Source organism: Epinephelus moara, chromosome 11 (assembly GCF_006386435.1).
Source record: "Epinephelus moara isolate mb chromosome 11, YSFRI_EMoa_1.0, whole genome shotgun sequence".
In the NCBI taxonomy this organism is placed as follows: Eukaryota; Metazoa; Chordata; class Actinopteri; order Perciformes; family Serranidae; genus Epinephelus; species Epinephelus moara.
In genome coordinates, this window is record NC_065516.1 from 23,297,901 (window position 1) to 23,321,567 (window position 23,667).

At 40.4% G+C, this 23,667-nt stretch overlaps 2 protein-coding genes across 2 annotated transcripts in view; both read left to right on the forward strand.

Annotated features, from left to right (window-relative positions):
* jph1a (junctophilin 1a) overlaps positions 1 to 7,877 on the forward strand; it is a 47,166-nt gene extending 39,289 nt beyond the window's left edge. The window contains exons 5-7 of the mRNA XM_050057024.1: positions 1,511 to 2,247; positions 5,073 to 5,169; positions 5,362 to 7,877. Of these exons, the coding sequence (XP_049912981.1) occupies positions 1,511 to 2,247; positions 5,073 to 5,153 (818 nt within the window). The 3' untranslated portion in view covers positions 5,154 to 5,169; positions 5,362 to 7,877. The remainder of the gene's footprint in view (positions 1 to 1,510; positions 2,248 to 5,072; positions 5,170 to 5,361) is intronic.
* Positions 7,878 to 18,109: 10,232 nt separating this feature from the next.
* On the forward strand, positions 18,110 to 21,651 carry LOC126397941 (elongin-C). The gene is made up of 4 exons (XM_050057036.1): positions 18,110 to 18,200; positions 18,727 to 18,754; positions 19,001 to 19,144; positions 21,139 to 21,651. Exons 2-4 carry the CDS (start codon positions 18,751 to 18,753, stop codon positions 21,327 to 21,329), a joined length of 339 nt encoding a protein of 112 aa, XP_049912993.1. The 5' UTR covers positions 18,110 to 18,200; positions 18,727 to 18,750; the 3' UTR covers positions 21,330 to 21,651.
* The last annotated feature ends 2,016 nt before the right edge of the window (positions 21,652 to 23,667 follow it).

Below are 23,667 nucleotides of genomic sequence, written 5' to 3' on the forward strand. Positions count from 1 at the left end.
ATGGTGTTCGTGACCCTGCATTAATCTGTCTATTCTCCCCTGTCTCCCCCCAGTGATGATTGCATATATAATGTTGATTCATGAATATTTTAATTGAAAGTTCAACTGTGCTTAGGGCTAGCTCTGATTTAAATTGAGCTTGCGGTGGAACTCTGCAGTCAGGCAGGATGGGGAGCAAATTAAGGGTGTTCTTTTCTCCTAATCTGGCATTTTGGACGGTGGCTGCGGCAGAAATTTAAGACTAACATTTGTGTTTTTGTTCAGGGTTTGGTTGGATCGCCTGTGTCATTGTTGAAAAGAGAGGTAAAACCCTGGCAATCTCTGAGAACCCAAAACGTTAGAAAGTTACACTCACAAATCCTTTGAAGAATAATAAGAATGATTATTCACTTTTTCGCTGAGAGTTAGGGTGCTTTCAGACCTAGAGTTGTCTTGCTTTGGTTTCAATCAGGGACTAATTTTGTCACAAAGCTGCATAATTGCCTAGAGTTGGTTCATATTCTCACATTGGCATTTACAAGCGGACCAGATCAAATGCCTTGCACGAGAAAGCTGCTCTTGATTGGTCAGAATTTCCATGAGGGAAAAATCCAGGAAGTAAACAAAACGTTGAAGAAGAGTACACTTGCAAGATAAATGTGACACTTTCTAATGTCACAATGGAGGGACAACTACGCAGGTTGATTTTAGCGCTGCTCATCGTGGACTATATTGCTGTCATTGTTCATTTTAGTCAAACCATACAGTTTGAAAACGAGGCGCGGCTCCAACTAGAAAACAATGTTTTGATGCATTGGATGTGCTGAATGTGCATATTAAGGCAGTACAGGAGGAGGTGCACATTAATAATCCTCCAGGACTGTAACATGCTCATGTTTAACCCAAACAATGTGTCATGTGACTGCAGTTGGTTCAGATCGAGATCGGAACACGTTCTCACCACAAACAAACCGCACCAGAGTTTGTTTGTAACCGGACTGAGGCCACCTTTTCAAGAAGGTCTCAGCGCGGATGTTTTGGTGCGATTGCTGTGTTCACACCTGCCCAAATGAACCGCACTTAGAGGGCAAACGAACTAGAGTTTGACTGAACTGGACCAAACAGGTGTGAAAGCACTTTTAGACAAGAAAATTGATACCAGTAACACTAAAGCCAGTGTCTGGTTAGCTTAGCACAAAGACTGGAAACAGCTAGATTGGCTGAGCCCAAAGGTAACAAAATCTACCCACCAGCACCTCTTAAGCTAACAAGATATAACATCAAGCTCAAGGGACCCCTTCGATAGTGGCTGTGCAGTGTTTCCCTCCTCAAATTTGACTTATCTTTGGAGCATTATTCAGCCCCCTCCCAACAAGCTATGCCAGCATGGTTGATACCAAGCTTGCCTTCAGTCATCTAGTTTCACTTGATACCACTACCTTTGTACTAGTAAGAAAATTAGCCTTGCCACAGCCTTTGAAAGACAGTAATATCAGCCTGTTAACGTGTGTTCCCTTTCTTACTTCCACAGGGCCTGACTATGTAAAGCAACCATTGAAGGAGCCTGTGGAGATTAAAGAGGTCCCTGTTGAAAAGAAGGACGACTCCCCAAGAGATTCTCCCCACTTCTACCGCAAAGGTACCACTCCTCCCCGCTCCCCTGCGACCAGTCCTGTAGCCACGCCTCCCCCCTCGCCTCACTCCAGCAAGAAGAAGGGTCAGCTCGCCAACAGCACCAGCCGCAAAATCAGCAAAGAGGAAAAACCTTCCCGCAAGATAAGCAAAGAAGAGAAGTCAAGTCATAAAACCAGTAAGGATGAGCGGTCTAGTAGAAAGACCAGTAAAGAAGAGAGGCCGGCCGTCACCGACGGCCCCAAAGGTCCTCATATGCACCTCGAGGCTCCACCTAAACCTGCTAAAAGTCAGCAGCCCACCACAGAATCTGCCCCCCCTCCTGCGCAGCCCCCTGCAGTTCCAGTAAATGGCGAGCTCCACAGCGAGTACCACAGTTACTACGTAAAAGCCCCTACTAGGGTCCGTCCACCCCCGGACCCTCAGGAGGATATAGAAGAAGAGCCTAGTATCCTGGACCTGGCACGTATGCCCCCACAACCCCCTAAATCGTATAGTATCCCCCCTGCTAAACCAGCCTCCATACGGGACAGCAAGGGCGACCCGAAACTCAGGAAGCAGGATTCCCTAAAGCCAAAGAGCCTCGCAGACACAAAGAAAGCCAGTATGGAGATTGCAGAAAACATGGAAGAAACAGTAAGTATCAGTGGTGGGATAGGAAAAGGTATATTTAAAGGAATAATTTGACATTTTGGGAAATATACATGTTTGCTTTCTTGTGTAGCGTTAGATGAGAAGATTGATTCTACTCTTATGTCTTAAAGCTGGAGCCAGCAGCCAGTTAGCTTAGCACAAAGACTGGAAACAGGGACAAACTGGTGACTGACAAAATCTGTCTCTGTCAATCTAAGATCACTAATTAACATGCTATACCTTCTTTATTTAATCCATAAAATCTCTGAAGTAGAAAAATGACAATCAGCATTTTGGAGAAGTGAGGATCGGGACTAGTAACTTCCTTGAAATTCCTCTGGTGTGACATAGCATGTTAATTAAGCCACTAACACCCACCAACATCTGGCTTTTGTCTTCAGTCATGGATATTTGTTGGCTCCGACTTCAATCGACAGTGATGGAAACTTGACACCTGGGTGGTTACTTTTTTTTGCCCCCTTGTAAGCGCGATGCAATTATGTCCTGTCTCAAATACCCTTTTTCCATACTCATGTGCTGGCTTGGCTTGGTTTGGTTTGACTTAGCCGTCAGCCCAGCACCGCAGAGATTAGCGTTTCTGTTACAACAGGGCTACCCGTTTGAAGGTGTGTCTTTAACTGATGGCAGATTGTTATGAGTGATGACGTTTAAAAGCTACAGGTGGATCCATCGCAAGTGTTTTTCCATCACTCGGCAGGGCAGGTAAAGAAGTTTACCTGTTGGAGGTGAGCTGTTTGCAGAGGTGCAGTAAGAGCCTGTTGTCTGCAGCTCTTCATCAATATCTCACTGTGGGGGTTTCTACTTTTACTCTTCCTCCCTTCGGTATTAGCAGACTTGTTTTTATTAATGAAAAGCCACTAATAAAGTTCCTCTAATTTCGTGATAAACACATTTAGTTTCCTATAGATTTTTCACAATAAAAGTCCACCACTATTTTGTTATGTAAAAGCTTTTATTTTGAAGCAGCACAATAAGGAAATGTTGGGTTTTCATCAGCAGTAACTTAACGAGACTCCATACAGCTGAAAGCGAACATGAAACAGTAAAATAAAACATATCTAAAGTAAAAACAGGACGCAGAAACTAAACTCCAAACCAGCTGCAAAAGTATTGAGAGCTGAACACACAAAGACTTTAAAAACGTCTTTCTCCCTGGTGTCCTGCACAGACAGACGAGAGTTGAGACTTGCAACACACAGGCTTGTTTCAGGTGGACAGGAGGTGTTTGCTGTAGTTGGCAAGATGTCACTGCTACCAGCTTGGAGGCGGTCAGGTGCGCTTTGGCCCTGCTTCAAAGATGGTCCATCTCGGGCACGGCTTGGCGTGGCTCAACACCATTGGCAGCTGCTGGTCTTTCAAACAGGGGAAGCTCACTTTAAGTTTACATCATAAAATTTGTCATATTGTAGCGAGGCAGTAACTTATAAAAGGAACATTTAATTGAAGCCATTTTTCAGCCACACCCATGCCATAGAACCACAGCAAAACACACCTCAAAGATTTTCAGATGGGTTTAAACACCTGAACTGTGTCTAAAATGGTGAAAATGAGCTATATGGCTTATGGAAATAAGGAACTCCGGACTGCACTCTGTCAGAAGACTCCACTCGCAAATATCCACATGGGGCTGAGTTCGAAATGTGACGATGCCGTTGTGTATTTCCAAACCGCTGTCAATCACAAAGGGGTTCAGCCTTTTAGACAATTCCTCCAATCATCATGCATACACCAAGCGTCCTCTCCCGCCTACTGCTCCATTAGGTCCCAAGGAAGCTGAGCCTCCCTTACAGTGACGATTTTGTCGCATTTATCCAATGACCGTCTCGCTTTGCTGCATGAAAAAAACCTGCTCAGCGCTGTCTCAAAGGAATGCTTGGAGGCTCCACATCCACCGTGCTGACACGAGAATGTATGACAGGGAGGTGAAAACTGGTGATAAACAGCTGACGTTTGACCATCATAGTCATGATGTTAAACGCATCCCAACGCACGTTTAATACAATGTAAATTCTTATTTTATTGTAAATTCAATAGCGCATATTTGACCATTTCTTCTATGAAATTTTAGGGGAAGTTCAGCCTCCCTTGTTGTCTCAGAGCAATCGCCCCTGCTCAACACGTCTAAACTGGTAATGGAAAGACAAATCGCCGCAGCATGGTTTGACTCGGTACAGCCAAAAGTGGTAATGGAAAAAGAAATTCTGTCCGTCTCTGTCCAGGCAGCACTTGAAAATCGTAGTCAGCATCCAGTTTAAAAGAGAGACACCATAACATTTTCCATGGCCTCCATGCTGCTTTCTGTTGGCTACTAACCCTGTTTTCCAGTGCGGTCGTTATACTGAACGTGACACACCAGTAAAAAAAAGCAGGAAGGCATGTTTGTCTCCACAGGCAATGGGCAAGGAGTTTATAGCCTTTTTCCAGCAGGTTCCCCACATTTAAAAACCTTCGCATATGCACTAATTTTGGTGGAAAATAGGTATTTGTGAGCTGTACAGGTGCCAGTAGGCAGATTTCGTAACCTATGGACAGAAACAGGCTCGCTGTTTGCCCCTGTTTCCGGTTTTTGTGTAAGCTAAGCTAACCAGCTGCAAGCCATAGTTTCATATCAACCATACAGACATGAGACTGGTATCAGTTAGCTCATAGTCTCCATGATGTACAACTGTTCCTTTAATATTTCTTACTTCTATCTATTTAAATGGTTCTGAATAACCTTGTCATGTGAATAAAGGCAGGACGTATGATTTGATTGCTGTGGATTATTATGTGATATCTGATCTTTATCATAATGTCATTTTTTGCAGGGTCCTAACTCGATCCTTGTTGCTATGGTAATGCTGTTGAATATTGGCCTTGCAATTATATTTGTCCATTTTCTGACATGATGATGCTGTTTCTCAGGTGAGTTCATTAATTTTCCTGGACACTTTTATTCATCAACAAAACACGAATAAGGAGCAGATGAATTCATGTATTTCTAAAGATGAATCTGCCCTTTTTTTACTCATGCCTTGTGCATCTGGTGTGCTACAATGTGTGTCTGAAATGTGACAAGCAGCCAATTAAATCCCAACAAACTGTTTTATGTTGCAGTAAAACCATGGCAACCGGTACAGTTGCATCGCCGGCCTTGAAAAATGAAAATGGCGCCAGAGAGACACGGGGGCGGCCGTAGGTGTTTAGGAATCAGCGTGACACCGAAGAGAATCAGGAGGAAGGCATCACCACCACCAACCTGTCATGGGCCTTCTTTATGGCCAGCCCTGTGAATTAGCACTCCTTTGGCTTTTGTGAAAGCTGAGGTGAAATGTCGTGTCTAGTGAGTTAAAAAAAAAAAAAAAAGTTTAAAAATGCAACCAAACATACACAGTCTGAAAAAAGAAGTAATTGAAACCCACACGTGTGCTGATCCAAGCACTGGTCTCTGTAGCCCACTGCTTTGGCAGAGATAGCGGTGGGCTGACGGACTTTGCTGGAAGAGTGTGGAGATGCACTTTTAGATGACGGGAGCAAACAGCTGCCTTTCTATTTTGCCATCTGACGTTTTGATGGGGAGATGTGAGCCCGGCGGCCGGGGAGAGGGGGGGAGGACAGTCGCAGCGGGAGCGTGCTCGGGTGTTCGGAGCGTTTTCTGGGGTTCACACCACTCTTGCAACAGGAAACTGGGCACGGCCGTTGCCAGCAGTCAGTGCTAGCACGGTCACTAGCCAGTCTTACTCTGTTTACCCAACCATCACCGCAGCTTTCTCGAGCTCCGTCCATTGTAACCCAGGATACACTGCTTTGAAACACTCCCCCTGCATGGTACAGTTTAACATTTTGTTTTTGTTTGTTTTCTGTTTTATCGTAGCTTTTCTTTGTTCATCGTTGTTCTCTGAATGTTGGTTACCTGCAGTCATAACGCTTGTAGTTGAAAGATTCTTCTCCTCTCAAAATGAGTAAACACATTTGTTTTCCCTTTTATTTTGAAATTTTACTCATTTCTAACAATTGCGTTGTAATTTGACATTACACATTCATGTTACTGAAAGTGCAATATGTTTTATTTTTTCAGAGGAAAAGCTTATAGTATATTTTGCCAAAAAAATGGGGGGTTGTACCATTATAAAAATCCTATGTTCCATTTATTTTTGTCAGACTCTCATAGTTTGAATAGACGGGTTTTGAGAGAGGGCGGCGCTTGACAGCCGCTGTTCAGGAAAGAGGTTCACACTTTGAAAGCTACCTAGCTCCGTGAGAGTGAAGTAATAAATGTCTTATGTTATTTATGAAACCAGAAGGAAAATAACTTCATTGCACACGTCAATGAACCATTTTGCTTGAATTCCTTCGTTCTATTCTTTGCTTTCAATGTTTCAGTATACCACTAAAAATGCAAAGACGCAGTTCACGCAGCTGCTCCTCTATGCCCGGCAGTGCTTGCGTGCTTGTGAGACTGGATCAAGACAGTCTTGTGGACAGTGGGAGGTGAATTTATTCAGGTTGAGGCCATGGGGAATGTGGCACCAGGGAGAAGGAGAGATGCCTTTAAAAGTCTTTAACAGTACTACTGTTTACCTCAGAAAAAGATGAGGAAAGGGGGGGGAGGGGAAGAGATGCCATCCTTGTCTTAACTTTGTCGTGGGGGGGGGGGGATACTCTGACTGTTGTCATCATCTGAATCATGCTTTTAACTTGCCTCATCGTAGCTGTTAGTAGTCTTCGTTGCAGGTATGGCATGAGTTTCTTTGATTTTAAAAAAAGTGGTTATTTATATGGTTGACATTTACTGTCATCACTACCAAGGTTAATTATTTATTCATTGTACAACTGATGTGTTTGTGAACATTGGTCATCATAAAAAGGGCTTTAATACAGCTAGGTTTTCTTTGCTGCAATTCAGTTTTGAAGTTCAACTTGACGATAATGTGTGTTACACAAAGAGCAGCACATGACATTTGGAGGACGCTTCAGCCAGTTAGATGTTTGCAAACTGTCCACATAATTATTAAAATGTATTCAAAATGTGGAATAAAAGCAGACCAAGACACTAAATTATTCTAAAACATTGTTATATTACAAATGTGATGCATTAAATAATGATTTTTTTCACCCTTTCTTTGCTACACCCTCTTTTCTTGTTTTAACTGTCTTCACACGAGCGTGGTGAAGACTGGAGTTTCGGAGGGTTTAACAGAGCAGCCTGTTTCTGGGATATTTTTTGAAATGCAACATTGCATGTCGGAGTCATTTATATATAGATTATTATATACTATTTGTAAGGATTTTTACAGAGCACAATCCAGAATCTGGTATGAGTTGGTATTTTTCTAACAATTTGCACACCTGTATTTTGACAATGAATATAACTTGTTTGTAATTGGTAATGTAATGCACATATGATAATGTTTGACAGTGGAAAAAAAAAGTACTTTATTTCTAATTGGTTGTACTGTATGTACCATTTGGGGATGTGAAAGGCAGATGTACTTGTTTGAGTATTTTAGGATATAACGCGGAACTGCGGGAGACTTTTGATATCTCAAGGTTCATGTTACCCCACTGATTTGTGCAAAGTCTTTGGAGATGAAGTTATGTGTATAACAATAAAGATGTTATGCCTTGTTAAACTACATTTTGCTCGTTTCTGATGTTTTTACACTCTTGCATATGGCGGCAGACAAAGGCAAACGCGCTACAACGACCTAAAACATTTCCAGTAGGAGAAACGTGCTATAACTTCAAAAATGATGTCGGTTCAGTAACACATACAAAAACTGAGAACAGATACAACAACTGAAGCGTGCTGCAAATAAAAAACATGCTGCAGAAAGCCAAAACAAATACATTAACAGCAAACACACTGCAAATATAGAAATTATGCCAAGTGAAAAACACACAAACCCCCAAAACAAATGCTACAGGAGCACACTGCATATCTAGTCAGCACAATGGGCGTTTTCCAAGGACTGGTTGCACAAATCTCCTTAAGTATGACACTTAATTTCTCCTTAGCTGAGGGATGTACACAGTTGCACAGAATCCCTTAAAAGATTTCCTCGTCCCTTAAATGGAAAAGGAAAAATGCGAACTCGTTGACTGCCTTAAATGAGATTTTACAGCAGTAAAAGTTTCCATGGAGACTCGTCTCAGAAAGTTGGCTTGTATTTAGGTAGTGAAAAAATGGCAGAAGAAAAAAAGACAAGGAAACCATATTGGTCAGAGGAGGAAAAGATTATACCTCTGGAGGAAAACAATCATAGAAAGCACATACACATGAGTAAATTTGATCCCCAAATACCTGAAAACAGAAAATGATTGATGAAAATTAATTTGGTCAAATCTTAAGTGTAAAATCAAAATTGTATGATAGAGTTAGAGGTACCTTAAGTTAGTTTTTTTTTTTATCTTGCTTTGGTTGCTAAGGTCTTTTGTGCAACGGTCTAGGGATTCCTTAAGTATAAGACCAAGACAAGGAGAAAACCATGAACACTTAAGTCAACATTTTAAGGAAACCTTAAGGAGAAGACTTAAGGATGTTTTGTGCAACGGATTTTATTTTGAGGAAATCTTAACAAGGACTTTAAGAAAATCTTAACTTAGGGTGTTTTGTGCAACTGGCCCCAGGCCTGTAGGGGAAGCCTTAAGTACGACAGCTTGATTATCAACCCAAGCGAGAGACCACACAAGAGAGTGGGTGCTTTTGAAGCAGGAAGAAAAGTGGAGTAAAGAGGTGACATAAAACACTACATATTCCTTTTCTAAGTCTTTTACAATATTATAGAAGATACTGCTCTATGTTTTTATGCCTCTGCGCCGGCGATAGTCATAGCTCGAGGCATTATGTTGTCATGTTGTCCGTCCGTCCCATTCTAGTGAACGCAATATCTCAAAAACGCCCTTTTTTTTTTCAAATTTGGCACAAACGTCCACCTGGACTCAAGGATAAACCAGATTCTGGCAGTCAAAGGTCAAGGCCACTGTGACCTTACATCCATGTCATTCTCGTGAACCCAATATTTAAAGAACACCTCAAGGGTATTAAAAGTAGGCACAAACATCTACTTGGACTTGATGAGCTTATTAGAATTTGGTGGTCAAAGGTCAAGGTCACTGTGACCTGTGTTTTTGGACAAATCTCAAGAATTCATATGCTAACTATGACAAAATTTCACACAAATGTCCACAAATAGGATAAAATGAAGAAGTGATAACAATATTTTTTCCCAAAGGTCGAAGGTCAGTTTTACTGTGACATCGTAATATTCTGCAAAAACACTTCTCTGGCCATCACCCAACATCATATCTCAGGAACAGAAGGGGAGACATTTGGTCAGATACTGAATTGGTGACTCTACTCTTGAGTGCCCACCTTGAAGCTGTGCTGGTTGTATAAATCTTCTGTGCGTGTAAGATGTGCGTGAAGCATCCATGTTTTCACAGACATTAACTGATGTGTAGAGGAACACAACTGCGAGGCAGCAATGCTAGTTTTGACTTTGACGGTTCTGCAGGATGTTTCCATTCTATTTATTTTGTGTGTGCTTTTTAATTGGCATCCTTTCTGAAGCTGCAACGTGTTTCTCCAACTGAAAATGTTTTCATTAGCACGTTTTCCCTTGTCAGCCACCATACAACCACAAACAACACAGCACTACACAACAAACATTAATAGCACACTTACACTGGTTTAAAATCTACAGCTGGATTTGAATTGATGGATGCAAGGATTTCCACTTGTCTTATAAGAATGTTTTTAAATTCCAGTCTCATGTTCTCTTCTATGTATCTCCGAGGTTCTTAGACTCATCTATGCTTAGCCTCTCAGCAATGATGGCCTCCTGATGACCTTCTCATAATGAGATCCGGGGGGAAAAGAGTAGGCATGAAATCAAAGTATCTTCATCGGGGTCTCACATTAGCGGTACGAGCGCAGGCAGGTGCCCCAGTTTGTCTTGGGTCAGTTTTTACTGTTTCCACTGCTGATCAGCCTTGGATTAGTGTAGTGTTACACCAGCGATGGCACCTGCCTGGAATGACTAACGCCATGTCATGCACTCACCGTGCCCTCTGCCCTGACGCCGGCAGCGACTGCAAAACCCGCAGACTTTTCTCATCTCGCTGGAACTGACTGGGCCAGCAGTAAATTTAATCTCCTAACTTAATATTGCTGCTTGTTTATCATACTTGCATCATTTGTTTACTTTGTCTCGGGTTGAAATATCAGGTGTCGTTATCCCTGCTGACAATTATAGCATGGTAGGCTTTTTGCCTCTGAAGGAATATTAGGAAGAGTGTATAACCCTGGCACTTACCCCTATGTGAAGCCGAACTTGTCAGTAATAGTATAGAATATCTCTGTTACTATTCTGATATGGCAAAGCATGCTGGAAAAGATTTAGTTGCACAAGCAGTCCTGGACAAATATAAACCAAAACCTTATAAGCATATCCTACCTTCATAGAAGCCATTTAACAGATTCCAGTGACAGCTATGATGATCCCGGCCAGGGTGGAGAATCCATAATCATCTTGATTATATTCAGCTAAGATGGACGTACTGTCGACTACGGGGAACAGAGTCTGTATGAATTCACTGCAGCAGGACTGTGGTTGGCAACAGAACACCACGACACATGCCAGCCTGACCCTGGCATGTATTTAACATGTATTTCATTTTGGTCACATTGCACCTTGGCCTGTAATAAGCCTTCCACTTACCATCTGATCAACAGCCACTTCAAATTGTTTCTCAAGTTTCCACAGCTACTTAAGATGATTTTGCCAAGAGAAAAAAAGTAACATTTAGAGCTTGGTTACGGAGGACCATAGGGGTCATTATGTTTTTTATTAACCTCTTTTTAATTTGATTTATTCATCGATGAAATAATACATTAATCTGAATTTTTTGGGTGGCCCTAAAAGCCTGTTTCAAGACACGCTGGAACCATCTTAAACATAACCCCTCCCCTACAAATACTGCATTACTACCAACATCAGAGCGCATAGCATCAGTGCCGTCTCGTTCATCCCATTTGTAAGCGGCCATTTTGCTATGTTCCACTTGCTCTCTTAGCTCTTTCAGTCTAATAAGAACATAAATAAACATTTCTGTTAAATGCCACAACTATAAACAAAAGCAAAATAGCTGTCAACAATGTACTAACGTACCCAACATACCCTCTTTAAGCCTGAATCGGCTATCTGGCCCACCAGCAGTTACTGTTCACTGCTGTGGGTGTGTGCTTTTTGCTAACGTTAGCTGCTGTTAGCTGCTAACGGAGAGGCTAACTCCACGCAGTGGCCCTCTCGTTCTTTGGTTCGGAGGGTGTTTGCTGTGCTATGATAGACTATGTGCTACTGGGTTAGCTGCTAACGAGAGTGTGTCACTTCGTGGCGGCTCATTGTTCAGCTCGGGGGTTGTGTATGTTCATGTGCTACTAGCCTAGCTCCTAAAAATGTGGAGCTGCGCAGCAGTTTCATCTTCATTTTAGCTCCTTCAGCGGATACACAGTTAGCATCTCAGCGCAAAATATAATACTCATTTTTTTACAACTTTGAAACTTATTATATATATATATATATATAAAGGTAAACATCCTGCTTAAGTTCTCTTTTGAATATGAAATATGGAAATTGCAATCTTCATCCACAAGACTTTTCATGTCTTGTTGTGACCAAAACTTAGCTTAGCTTTTATTTGTTGTCGAAACTCTGTGTTGCTGGTATTTAAATCATTTAAATTTAGCTGGGTGGTTAATATCACATTTTTCTGTAATGTGACAAACTCATTACACATATGTATTTTGTCTTTACTGAGCCTTTAATAATTTCCCATTGAAATATCAGTTAATGGAGTAATATATTTCAAATTAATCATTTCATTATAAATAAAGAGTCTAAATTAAGATTCGTTATTTATAATTAAGTGATTAATTTGTAATATATTTTATCAGTTCCTGCTTTTATTGTCAGAATTGGACAATATCAATTAACCATTTAAGGGACACTTGTGATCCTCTATAGGCTATAGTGTGACAGTAATATTTTAGCCACAATAAAAACTGGCCAGATTTCGCAACCACTGACTGAATTTGTTCCATTTAATGTAATTGAAACGTAAAATAATATAGTTATTAGCTGATGTAAGAAAGTTTTTAGTCTTTAATGCTATCAGTATTTTTCAACAACTATAGCTCCCCTAATGACTACCTATAAAACATCAATAACCGGTACATAGCCTAAACACTTAATAAATGCTTTCTAACATAATATAACATAGTTGTAATCAATGAATTGTCGTCATGAGTTTTAAACCCCAACGGTAAGTAATAAGTACATGTGAACAAGACGATAATCAACACAATGTAACATTTATTAATGCATATAATATGACATTATTATGGATTACACCTGATATACTGTGTTATAACATACGTGTATGTGTCTGTGTCTGTTAGGTTTGGCTCGGACACACAGTATAGACATGTCTGGCATGTACCCACTTAGATGAAAGCAAGAGTTTCTCATGTGTATATTTAACTCCCCTCTCCGAGACCAAGCCTCCACCTTCTAACTAAAACTCAACTTGCTTGTGCTTCTAAAATTGGATCGGGGCTTGTAAGCAGCGATGGGATATCTGTGCCCGGCGTTTTTTAAAAAACTGTTGCTAAGACATCAGTATTAAGCAGATCCCCTTTCCATGCCTGGCATAGCTAGCTTAGCTTAGCATCACTTCATCTGATATATTTACACAAACAAATCTGAGTCGTAAAAACCATAAAGCAATTACTCTGTCATCGAAAGTTAACTATTATGTCTTCTCATTTAAACATGAAGCACTCATGGTAATGTTTCCATGTGCCACTTTTGGTGGGATAACACATGGATGACTAAAAAGTATGTATATTTTTATTTTTAGATTTTCAATACTGCTTCTCCTGTAATTGTTGTGTATAATAAAGAACAAATCAATTACGTGCCATTTAAGCACAAGACTATTCATGTCCTGTTTATCTGACTGTGAGTTATGGTGAAGGTTTTATCATAAGGGTCTGTAGGGTGAGTCATTATAGATCAAACGAGCACAGTACGTTAGCCTCGAGCTATTGGAAGTAAATGGCTGTCACGTCCACTTATCCGTCTGTTATGACATTTGAAGCATTCATCCTGTGCAGAGTAGGGGCAATAAACTGACACTGTTATGTAGAAAACAATCATGTAAAGGTTATGATTTTGGAAGATGGTTCACATGCACTGTTCTCTGCTTGTGACAAGGTAACAAGCAAACCACTTTGGCCTCATGGTTGCATAAGCTGGTGTCTTTCAGTCATTATTGTATTGCAGGACGCACTGTTAATGATGATCCTAATGCTGCTTCAGTGACTCAGAGTGTACTTTCGCTACTGTAGCTGCAATTTTTTAGAAACATCTTGATAAATTACACAAAAACTTCCATTATTTATGACTCTATATCTGTTTGGGGCACAGCTCTGCTACTTGCTGTGCATCGTATCCAGGAAACACACAGTTAAGAGACTCCACCGCTGTGTTCGGGCACCTTTCTTTTGCTATGTTGTCAAAGTGTGAGCACATTTTTGATGCCAATGTCAACCATCCGTTTGTAATGAGATTCCTGTATAACTGAATTATTTCACAATTTGCCAGACGTTATGTCCGTCCAAGAATCACACGACAGATGTGTGTGCCGTGTGAGTCAGTGCTCAAACTATCACCAAATGATGTTGCTGTGTTGTAGCAACCAGAGCTGATACGCTAAAGCCAGAGTCTTATCTGTCTTTTTTTACACATTATAACCTTAATTTATGAGATATTTATTATAATAGGTATTAATTTATCAGTGTATTCAAACAATTATTGATTATTTTACCTTTCATCCAATGAGACATAATTGTTAATGGCGTGCCCTGGGTTGCTGATGATGCTCCTCTCCAGCAAAGGTTCATGAGATTTGGAGCAACATGAGAATCGCAGGGCACTGTGACTCGCTGCAGGCAAAAGGGACAGTACCCTCAAATTCATTGTGACAAGCCTTTGCTTCTTTTCAGAGAAGAAATGCCCAAAGACATTCCTCCCCCATCTTTCCCTATCATGACTAAAATTCTGACCTGGTTTCATTCGGGGGCCTCTTCAGCTGAGCTATTGTACTGTTCATAAATGATCCTATGTGTTGACATTTGAGCAACTCAACTTGTAACTGGTGGTGTTACGATGTGGAAAATGAAGTTGTCAGAGGCCTAGTCTGCTTTAAGGGATATTTTGCATAACTTTTTTTTTTTATCTTTAAATGGGAACACCACCTAAATTAATATTTCCAGTATGTTATTTCCATGGCCTATAGTTCAATTAATGTTTCTGAACATGAGCTCTCTCAAAGAAATCTGAGAAGTCAGTCTCAAACTTGAATGGGAGCCTGATTTTATAGACCAAATCACTACGTTTGGGTAGAAAACCCCCAGGTCACATACATAAAATGAAATGGCACTGAGCAGACATTACCTCAGTTGGCAAATGTTTAGCTTCCCACTAATGGGGCCCACCTAAAAAAAGTCAATATCCATTTAAATGCATACTATATTAAAAATATTTTCACTACCTTGCAGTCAGACAGCCCTTCCCAATGACAGGCTGAAGCCGTTTTCTTAAAGCCACCAGACTCCATTGGCAAAAACACAATATTTTACTTTGCAGAACACAGGAGTTGCTGGTCTGCCGCTGCCGAGTGTAATGCAAGGTGTTGAAAATATTCCAAATGTAGCGTACATTTAAACTGATAATGATTTTTTTAGGTGGCTACATTTTGCTGCGGCCCCCATCCACAGCAGTACATTGTTAAGCTTCTGTGCCGGTATTAGCCTAATCAAAGACGCTAGCAAAGAAACGCAGCACATGAGATAAGCAAAGCAGAAACATCAGATAAGCCGGACCATAATGTTTAACTATATATCTGTAAACCTTAGAGATATATCTTAAAATGACAACAGAAATAAACAACACATTCTCACGCCAACCTCGTCACATATTGATGTTTTGGTCATGGACTTTCCACGTCCACATATGACATGCAAGGTACCCTGGGTGTGTTGGTTCTTGACATTCTGTGTCAAAATACACGTCCGTTTTCACAGGAAATTCAACATTTACACACAGTCTCTTTAAAAATAAACACACTACGTTGGTACAACACTGCAAATTGACGGGTTTTTTTTCCTTCAACAACAAACACACATGGTTAGGTTTAGGAAAAGAGAACAGGGTTTGGCTTTAGAATCTTACAGGTTGTGAACACAGGTCTTGGGTGAAAGTCCTGGTTTGTTGGACCCATCCACCACCCCTCCTGCCCACCCTACTTGGACTTTCGCCGCTATAACGTTCATCCTTGTCCTGCCGCGTTTCCCGCTGACGCCACTGAGCGTCGTTATACTGTAACACCAACCGGCTGCGTATCATGTCGACATCAAAAGACACCTTTTTTGTTTGTTTCTGACGCCACAAGTCACTGCGCAAGCAATAGATTTCGACAACTTTGGAGTGAGACCGGGCTTAAATAAACATGCTTGCCGATTTCACTTATCCCCACAACTGAATTCAACTGCCAGTTGTCTACCCGGAAGTGATTGTTGTCGTTAGTCCGATGTCACGATAATTTGGTCCATACCCAAATAGGCTTTATTCTACTGTAGTATTCACAGTACTGAGATAGCAAATGTACCTATAAACTCACAACATTCCCCTGGGTGCTCTCATTTTCATCTGTGACGTCTTTCTCAGTTTGTTGTCTATGGTGCAGTTCCAGACTTTATACTTGATGACGTCACAAATTTAAGGTTTCAGCAGGCTAGTTTTTGCATATAGAAAAGAGTTCTTCATGTTTACTTATATTTTTGGACTTTCTTACACCATTGGAATAACATGTATGAATTCTGAAAATGGGCATTGTTCCCCTTTAAATGACGAGCAAAAAGAGGAGGGATGTTTAAACCACGTCTAGATTGTTCTATGTCCAAGGTCCATAGTCGGAAAATATAGTTTTCCTCGTACCTACACATTTCCAGGCCTATAAGAATGTAAATCATACTGAATCTAACACATTTGTCTAAGACGTGAAACAAACACCCACATCTAATCGAACCAGCGAGCATTAAGATGGACAAGTGCCTTTTCTAGCAAGTTAACTGCATCCCACCATTTCCAGAATGGCCCGGGTGTGTACAAGAAAGTGTGAGCAAGTATACAGCCGACGTGTTAAAGGGATGGATGATATCACTTGGCACGACAAGATTGTTTGAATGTATTGTGTGTGTATGTGCATGTTAAGGAAGCCCTGTTCTGAGGGCCCACAGCAGCCGCCCCCAAAATAGAGCTGAGAGCAGCTGCAGCAGGGTGAGTCGTATCAGAGGGACATCAAAGAGGCTGCCGCATCCCCCCACCCCCCCCCACCCCCGCCCGTTCTGATCATAAGCACTAATGGTGTAATGGGGGACTGGAAGGTCAGTGATTGTTTTTGGTTGTGTGTAACTGTGTGTGTGTGTGTGTGTGTGTGTGTGTGAGAGTCAACAGGCAGGAGGCTACTGGAACTTTCTGGAACACAAACTGACAGCATAGCTAAGCCTGGTATTACTGTAAGACAAATACCAGGTCAGGTGTCACCTCTGCAGAAGTCACCATTGACATCTGTTGCAGCAGTGGGCACAGCCAATTAAACAAGCCTGGTTTGATGAACCGGTCGTCTTTGTCCCACCAGTTGTGAATCCTTCATATCTGTGTGTAAATATACGACAGACTAAGAGTACATTCCTTACTGTCTTTCACGAGGAGCACTTTTACACTTTGTCGGAAAGCACCTCTGGGTCAAACGGCACATTTTACAGGCACGCTCAGCTCAATAGTGTGCTCTTAGTGTCACAGCTCAGATAACTCTGCGTCCATATGGAAGCCTCAGATTTCAGCAGTCATCACTTTTCCTACATGACAGAACTCCAGGCAGGATCAGGGCAAAGTCACATTCTGAACCTGACCGTGACTACAGTATGTGCCCATGTCTCAACTGTCTCTGATCTCTGTACACCCCTCAACCAATAAGAGAGACTTTACGAGATGTATTAGTTGGATATTGATGCACACAATAAACTTAATTATCTAGTTTTACAAATGTGGGTCTCTTAGATTGCCCTGCAAGGTTATAATATCATTCACTCAGGAGAATACTCTTAAGTTTTGTAATCAGGCTACAATATGGTGAATTGGATGATCTCTACTAACTGGACTTTAGAGAGTGTGATAGTGCAGAGTGCAGGCCCTCTCTGTGTCTCTGCCTGTCTCCCCCTCATTCTTTCTTGAATCCAGATTTATGGGCCTGCAAAATGTCTCTGTCATGCCCAATCAGCACCTGCTGTTGCTCATCACACCCTGTGTTGACAGTCCGGAGGGGTAACCTGAGACACAGGCGCCCCCTACAGGTGTAACAGGACAACCTCGTCTCTTCACGGATGGCCTGTAAACCAGTGTAAATGTGACAAGTCATCTCGGCTCCTTATTAAAATTAAAAATTAATAACCTTATTTCCCCTCTCTTATCTAAACTTATTAACTAATGACACTGGCTCATATTAGACAGGTCATTATCCGGAAATAGCCTCTGCTCACATTATTTTTTCACTGGCTCATTTTGTGATTACAACATACGTCATTTTATATAAAATATTCTCATTGGAAAATTCAGAAAGGACGTTGGTAAAAAAAACAACAACAACTAGATTTTAATGTTGAAATAGATGTTTTTGCCATGAGCAAGATACGTGGGGACCATTTCTCTCGGCAAACGGAAGACATTTATCGCGGACGGGTGTTCCCTCAAATTGGTTCCGGGTATCAACAGCCTGGTGGCTAACGTTAGCTGAAACGCGATCTCCACTCCTCATTCTTCTGTAAAGTGGTAAGACACGATGTTATGTTTGTGATCATATACTCTTTGTGTTATCTTGTCTCGGAATGTTTATCCGACATGAATGCTAAACGTTAAATAGTCGATAATGTGAATTATAACGTTCGTTGTGCAATACGTTAGCTTGCTAGCTAAAGCCGACGACTGCGGAGTCACTTGAAAATATTCTGGATGGAAAAAGAAATGAACACTAATCCATTTTTTACACTTTATAAGAGCAGACAAATTACAGCTGTAGTTAGTCAGATTTATTTTGACTATAGCCACGTTACATTGTAGTACATAGCTTTAGTTAGCTGTTCTTTTGAGGCGTCTCGACGGTAACGTTTCGCCGTGATTGTCAGAAATTCACTACAAAAACCTAAGGCCTATATCAACGTGAGTATTATTTCTACGTAATATTACAACCAGTGTTCAGCCGAGGCGACTTTATATTGTATGTTCGGGGGTGTTGGTGTCCTTAACAAGAGTGGTTATGGTGGTGTTATGTATCTTACTTCTCCGTGTTCCCTTTCAGGGCTGACAGATATTACGGAACAGGATGGGTGAGTGTTAAATGACCTATATGTTACCCTGTACCCTCCCTGAAATCAATAATGTTGTTTGCCAATTCATAAATGTCTTGTCACAATAGAGTAGGTGTGTGTGCCGACTCATAGGAGTCTCATTTGTTGAGGTTTCTCTTGAGAAGCTAAATCTCTGGCTATTTTCCAAAGTCTCCTGTTATTACAGTTGGTAAAGTGTGTGTGGTGCTTAAGCATTTGGTTCACACCTGTTTGTGTGCTGCACAGACGGTGAAGAGAGAACCTACGGTGGCTGCGAAGGGCCAGATGCCATGTATGTGAAATTGATCTCTTCAGATGGCCATGAATTCATTGTGAAAAGAGAACACGCCTTGACATCTGGGACTATCAAAGCCATGTTAAGCGGACCAGGTGAGGATTCAGACAAACAAGTCAAAGTATAGTAAACAGCTGTCTCCTAAAGTTAAAATTAGTAGGCCTACATCTATGCATGTCATACTATTTTAGTTTTTTGTTTGTTTGTTTGTTTTTTTACATACATTCATACATGTGTAGAAAATACAGGCTAGTAAGTAAGTAACAAGTTGTTCCAAAGAGATGGTAGTCTGTATTTCAGTGAATGTGGCAGCCCAGGCAGTATTACAATACATAATATGAGGGTAAATTAAGCTATTGTAAAAAGTAAGATTACAGGAATGATTGACCAGTGAATGAACTCTAACTCACACCAATTGCCTTCTTAGTCATTTTACAGACAAGCTCAATGTAGTATTTCCACTAAACCTAAGGCTTTCTACTTGAACTAAAATAATTTCACACCTGGTAAACTAGTAAAAATCCACCATACCCAACAAATAATTAACATCCTCATCACACATAGTGATAAAGATGTCCGGTTTGAATTGAAATCATTAAAATGCAACAGTGTGACACATTTTTGGGAGCTGTCAGAAATGAGAAGCATATGGTGTTGCAGCTGGATTCCTGTTTAAATGGTTTTCTTGAATTACACACAGAGAATGTGCAGTGCAAGACACCTGTCAGTACCAGGACAGTTGAATATGCCTGTAGATTCAAATACATCATTATGTCCTGGTGGTTTATGCCTGAAATTAAAGACGTTTTAAGGAATTGCTTGCTTCATTTGAAAGAGCACGCTCTACTAATATGATGTATATTGTGATTGATATTTCTTGGGAGTAGTGGCTTCCCTAGGCTCTAAGATTTGTGAAAATGTCATACGTTGTTTGCTCTTCCAAGAGCCTAATGAGAGACTTGACTGTAAACTAAGAATTGGAGGGTTTGTATCGGAGTATCAGAGCCTTATGCTTTTTGGTCATTAGTGCTGCTCAGTTAGATATGACTTAATTGTAAATTCTAGATGCAACACTGAATGTTCAGCTGTAAAGGTACTGCCTAAAATGTACTATTGTCTTAAGATCCAGCAAACTGTATGCCGTGCAGAGTAGTATAGCCTGAAATCATTTGGTATTTTTGTTTGGACTACATATATAGAGTGCTTTTGTAGTATTAGCAGCTGCTCAAGTGCTTTACAACCCAAGCGCCATTCACCCATTGACACACTACCATACAGTGTGCCACCTGCTCTTTAGATGAACATACACAGGCACTCTCACAGGAACAGCACCGCTATCGGGAGCAATTTGTGGTTCAGTATCATGCCTAAGAACACTTTGACATTAAACTGCAGGGACCAGGAATCAAACCACCAGCCTTCAGATTGATAGACTACCTGTCTACTTCCTGAGCCACTGACGCTCCATACTGGGCAGTTAAAAGTAGCTAAAATTCATTGGAACCTTTACTAATTTAGGCTGTAAATAAGTCTGGCCTGTCCGCTTTGAACTAAATTAATACCAGCGCTGCTCTTCTGTTAATACCTCAACAGTTTTTTACTTAAATAAAAACTTTCTTTTTCAATCGTCAGCCTAATTACCATTTAAATATGGTATCGCACACTGGTATCATGATGTAATGACATAACCACATGCTCAACCTGTTAACTTCAACTAGCTAGTGGTCTGCATCCTATTAGAGTGTGTGTAGGCTGTATAGGAAATTTGTATTGTGATGATAGTTTGCCTGCTTCTTTGCCTGAGATTTAAACAGGCAGGATATTCAGTCTGCTATAGTTCAAAGCCATATTCCAGGCAATTATTAATTATTTTGTCAGGTTAATTCTGCCTGTCCAGTTGGTGGCAGTATGCTTCCTCCATACAACAGTATTGTTACCTCCTATTACACATGGTCCAAAAAAACCTTCTAATCTTTCACATGCTTTTGTGCCACTCATGTTAGTGGGTCGCATCTTGGAGAATTATTCTGTTTGATAGCTACATCCAGGATAGGATGTTAAAATGTGTAATGTAACCCTCAATCTGCAGGTCAATTTGCTGAGAATGAAACCAATGAGGTGAACTTCAGGGAGATCCCGTCTCACGTCCTGTCCAAGGTCTGCATGTACTTCACCTACAAGGTCCGCTACACCAACAGCTCCACAGAAATCCCTGAATTCCCCATCGCTCCGGAGATCGCACTGGAACTGCTCATGGCTGCCAACTTTTTGGATTGCTAAAGTTACAAGAAAAATGTAGCCGCTTGAAACAGTTTTAGGTTGTTTTTTTTTTTGAATATTTAAATTGTTTTGCCATGTACGTGTATGAAACATGAATGAATATGACACCACGAGGAGTTTACTCTTTTTTTTCTTTCTTCTTTTTTTTTGCACCAGGCTTTCTGCCATAATTTTATTAGTATTAAAAGATTTCATTTTAATGTAATAAATAAATATGGTGGGACGTATCACTTGTCCCACAATGTGATTAATGTGTCCCCCAGCTCCGAACATCTTTCCTCACCTCTCCAGATTAATAAAGACCTGTTTGGTGAGCACCATGTATTGCTATTTGCTACTTTGCTGTGCATGTTCCACATAAAATGCATCCAACTTTAAATGCCATTTTCATACTACAATATATCATACTATAAAGAATGCTTCTATCTATACTCATCTGCAAGGGATGTTTGGAAGATACGAAGGTAGTAGAAGATGTGCTGAATATATTACAAAATTAACAACATATTTCATAATACCCAGTGCCACAATGGTCAATGTTACATTTGTAAGAGGTAATAACACTTACTGAAGTAGTGTTACGAGAATATGTTATGTCACAGACGTGTTCGCGTATATTTTTAAGTGTAATTAGTGCAGGTTTCTCAAACAGAAAACCAAATATTGGATTAAAATCAAGTTTGGGAAACAGTCAATCAGGTCTCACAGGCTGGAAGGACTTTCTCAGTGCCTGCGCTGCGCCAGCAAACCACTGGTGCGTCAACTAACAAAGGATGCTTCTGATTTTTTAAGATGGACAAGAGGTAACATTATTTCAGGTGTGCACAGATTTACACAAGAGGAAGTAGAAAAAAGTGGCTCTATGGTTAAAGAAACTTAGGACAAGTGCAAGTTTAATTCTGAATAAATATTACTTTGATCATACACACTATGTCACTAAGCAAACAAAATTTTAACTGTGGTTACATGATACTGAGTGGTATACTATAATCCTAATGCTGGAAAGTCTCTTAAGCTGTTATCTGGCTTGTTACATATCAGCAAGGAGCTCATATCACATCTCAGCCAACATTGGCTCTTGGGTTGTTTTTCTTTTTATAGAAACCTTAGGAGGCGTAGTCAAATTACAGTTCAGTTGAATAAAATGTTATGAACTTTGCTGACACATCGATAAATTGATATACTTCCTGTGCTTTATACAATCTAGCCTGTGCAAAGTGATATGAGCTCCCACCTGATATGTAATAAGACAGAGAACAACTTAAGAGACTTTCCACATTCACTATCACCATTAGGATTACAGTATGCCATGCAGTTACATGCAACCACATCCACATTTAAAGTAATATATTTTCAGAATTTAAGATCATGGCCATAAACTTGTACTTGTCATTTTTTCTGATTTTTTTTTTTTTTTTTTTTAAATCATAGTCATTTTTTTCCCATGTCTTCTAGTGTAAATCTGAAAAGGTAATACGTTTTTAGGAGTTATACTCCTGGTAGCCTGGGCTCTTATTTGCTTAAATCACTGGAGTTAACAGGCTGATATTTGGGACAGGCCTTTAATTCCTTTTCCACAAAAATGTTGCTCAGCAAAGATGGGAAAAACAATCAAATTGTTTATTATAACTAGTATGAATATTACTTGTATGAAAAAATTAGGCTTAGAAAAACATATCAATTACAAACACTTCATTTAATCTAGCTCCGACAGGCAGCACATCAGAGAGAGACAGCATTAAAACACTCTTTTTGACAGCACTTGAGGATTACAGCACCCAACACCACTTAATCCTGTTAAATCAATATTCAAAACTTGGATTTTTCATACTCAGATTTTTCATATCTTCATATTGGTCTTTAACATGTTAAAACACATAGAGTCCTGTTTTAAGTGGTATTAATTTAGAAGGATTTAACATTCATTTAACATAGTAACCAATAGTATAAAGATGTTTGTAGCAGTTAAACATGATTTAGAGCACACAAACATATCAAAGGCCTCATTTTCACAGTAAAAGAACCAATTTCATCATAGTGTGGATATTAGCTGAATAATACTCACACAATGACCTTTAAAAATGTTTTAATTTCATAAGGCTAGCTTTTAAAGACAGTAAAATTAGTGTAAACACTTATCTATGTCATCCCTGTTACATGTCAAACCCTCTGGATCAGGGATGTCAGGGAGGTCATCCCCATCACTGAACAGAGGTCACTGACCCACGTGACCTCAGTGGATTTCAACACCTCATTTATTTCTCATCTTATGACATTCTGTTATAAACCCGCTATTTTTATGTCAAGTGAAGACATGTTATGAGTGAGAGGTGAGAGG